The sequence below is a fragment of the Prosopis cineraria genome, unplaced genomic scaffold (assembly GCF_029017545.1).
Source record: "Prosopis cineraria cultivar Desert tree isolate PC_DT_omini unplaced genomic scaffold, ASM2901754v1 PC5, whole genome shotgun sequence".
NCBI classification, from domain to species: domain Eukaryota; kingdom Viridiplantae; phylum Streptophyta; class Magnoliopsida; order Fabales; family Fabaceae; genus Prosopis; species Prosopis cineraria.
Genome location: NW_026555336.1, coordinates 39,806,679 through 39,809,156, shown reverse-complemented (window position 1 = coordinate 39,809,156; position 2,478 = coordinate 39,806,679). Strand labels below are relative to the sequence as shown.

The window sequence follows — 2,478 nt, the reverse complement described above, 5'->3', positions numbered from 1 at the left end:
ATGATGAAGACAGGGGGCCTTCTTATGGATGCCAGATGCCTACTTATGAAGTACGACGTTGTTGTTGAAAGTGATAATATCAGTCTATCTTATTGACACAATATTAAGATTCAACTTTACAACATATCCAAATCTCACATCCATGTATCACCATATATATACATATATATATATTAATAAGTGTGAGTCCCATGCGTGGTTTAGTTTCTAAAAATATATCACACCATTACTCACTTGATAGAGTTTACGAATAATGAAAATCATCAGATTTTTTACTGTATTATAGAATAAATATATAAAGATTTTGCAGAATTTAAAGTTGGAAAGAAATTGAGTGAAATGGAATGTGTTAATAAAGAATTAAATAAACTAAAATAGGGTTATGGATTAATAGAGAGGTGAGAAAGATATAAAGAGAAGAATCATGGAATGATAGAAAGGTGAGAATAGGAATTAACGTAGATAAGACCATCAATCCCCATTCTCACCTATATATCATTACATGGCTCTTTTCTTTTTATAATTAACACCTCTCCATTAATCCATTAACTTATTTTATTTTCTAGTATTCTCTATCAACTCATTATATTTTATTCTATTTAATTTCTTTCTTTCCAATAATTAAACGGGACATGGGTGTAATATTTTATGAATTTGAAATATATATAGTAGAAAGGAAAACATTGGGGGGAGTGAAAAGACAAAAAAAGAATAAGGTTGTGTGAACTTGAATACAATACAAGGGAAAGGAATGCTTTATTTGTGGTGAAACTGAATGGTGATGTTAACCTCAGCCGCTGATCCAATGTCCAATCGCAAGAAAGCACTAGCCGCCGCAAAACTCAAGTGCCCCTCCCTCCTTTTGGGCTGAGGTGTCTCTTCGTTTTTTTTCTCTTCCATTTTTTTTTTCAATCTCTATTATTTAAATTATTTTGTTAAATAATTTTTTTAAATGATAAAATTAATGAATGATGAAGATGAGAGAAATGAAGAGAAAAAAATAAGAAGATCCCAAATCTCTCCCTCACCTTTCCCATCACCCGCCCTTCGCTCTCTCCCTTCTTTTTTAATTTTCTAATTAATATTTTCAAATAACAGTCCTCATACTCATAAATGCCCCTTTCGGCCTCTTCCATACTTCCCCTATAATTCACCCCATGGGATCAATGCGGTTTATGCTCGGTGGGCAAACCAGACAGAAATGGGTGGCATTTATGTAATTATTTTCAATGACCGTGGTCATAAATTAATTCCAACCACAAATTCCTTGCCTACTTAAACCCCCTATTCCCACCAATTGTTCCGAAACACCAATCCTAAGCACGAAGCCAGTCAATAACAGAAACATAACCAACTATGACGACCCACCGCCTCCTCCTTCTCCCCTTCCTCTTCTCATCCACATTCCTCTTCCTCCACCCGTCACCCGCCGCCGCCGACTCCTATGCCACCTCCCCCGCCGAATCTCCTCCTAACTCCACCGATTTCATCCGCACCAGCTGCGGCATCACTCTCTACCCGGACATCTGCTACTCCTCCCTCTCTCGCTACGCCAATGCCGTCCAGCAGAATCCCGGCCAGCTCGCTCGCGTCGCTATCGCCGTCAGTCTCTCCAAGGCTCACCGCATGGCCTCCTACATCTCCAACCTCACTCGGGAAGCCGATTACGCCGCCAACTCGCGCGCCGCCTCCGCCCTCCATGATTGCTTCAGCAACGTGGGAGACGCCGTGGACGAAATTCGCGGTTCCTTGAAGCAGATGCGGCAGATTGGGGCCGCAGGCTCCGGCGAGGAGTCTTTCAAGTTCCAGATGAGCAACGTGCAGACGTGGATGAGCGCGGCGCTGACGGACGAGGAGACCTGTACGGACGGCTTCGAGGACGTGCCAGACAGTCCGGTGAAGGCGGATGTGTGCGGTAAGGTCACGGGCTTGAAGAAGTTCACCAGTAATGCCTTAGCGCTCGTGAATAATTACGCTAACACGGGAACGCCTTGAAAACGTCAATACGGTCCATCCGATTTGGCTTCTTCTGAGGGTGATTAAAATATGGGTTACTGCGTAGTCTACTGTGAACTGAGAATCCTCCCTGTATGTATATTTTGGTCTTCCTGTAGTTTTTTTTTAATCCTTTTCTAAAACCAGAAAAATGGGAGTGTGTTTGTGTTTGCCAGCCTTTTGGTGGAATCTGTCAAAATAGAAAATGTGAAAAACAGAAATTCGCTAAAACCAATAGAAATAGAGAAATGTGGAACTGTTTGTTTTGATTCTCCCATGGGTTAGTTTCTTTTCCTTTCTTTATTTATTTGTTTTATCAAACCGAATTTAGTTATTTTTGGTTCAGTTTGAATCATTTTTGCGGAGAATACATTACTTTCATCATGCATAAAGTGGGGCATCGTGAGTGGTTGGTAAATGGTAACTTTCGCATGCGTACTTCAACCATTTGAGGAAAAATTGAACTTCTTGGCCTTTTATCGT

General features: G+C 40.8%; 1 protein-coding gene across 1 annotated transcript; it reads left to right on the top strand.

Annotated features, from left to right (window-relative positions):
* The first annotated feature begins 1,291 nt into the window (after positions 1-1,291).
* On the top strand, positions 1,292-2,267 carry LOC129311833 (21 kDa protein-like). Its single transcript, XM_054954306.1, has one exon. The coding sequence runs from the start codon at positions 1,357-1,359 to the stop codon at positions 1,993-1,995; it is 639 nt and encodes a 212-aa protein (XP_054810281.1). The 5' UTR covers positions 1,292-1,356; the 3' UTR covers positions 1,996-2,267.
* Positions 2,268-2,478: the final 211 nt, after the last annotated feature.

Excerpts from the sequence above, each read along its gene's own strand:
- LOC129311833 (XM_054954306.1), top strand. The coding sequence starts at position 1,357 with ATGACGACCCACCGCCTCCTCCTTCTCCCCTTCCTCTTCTCATCCACA.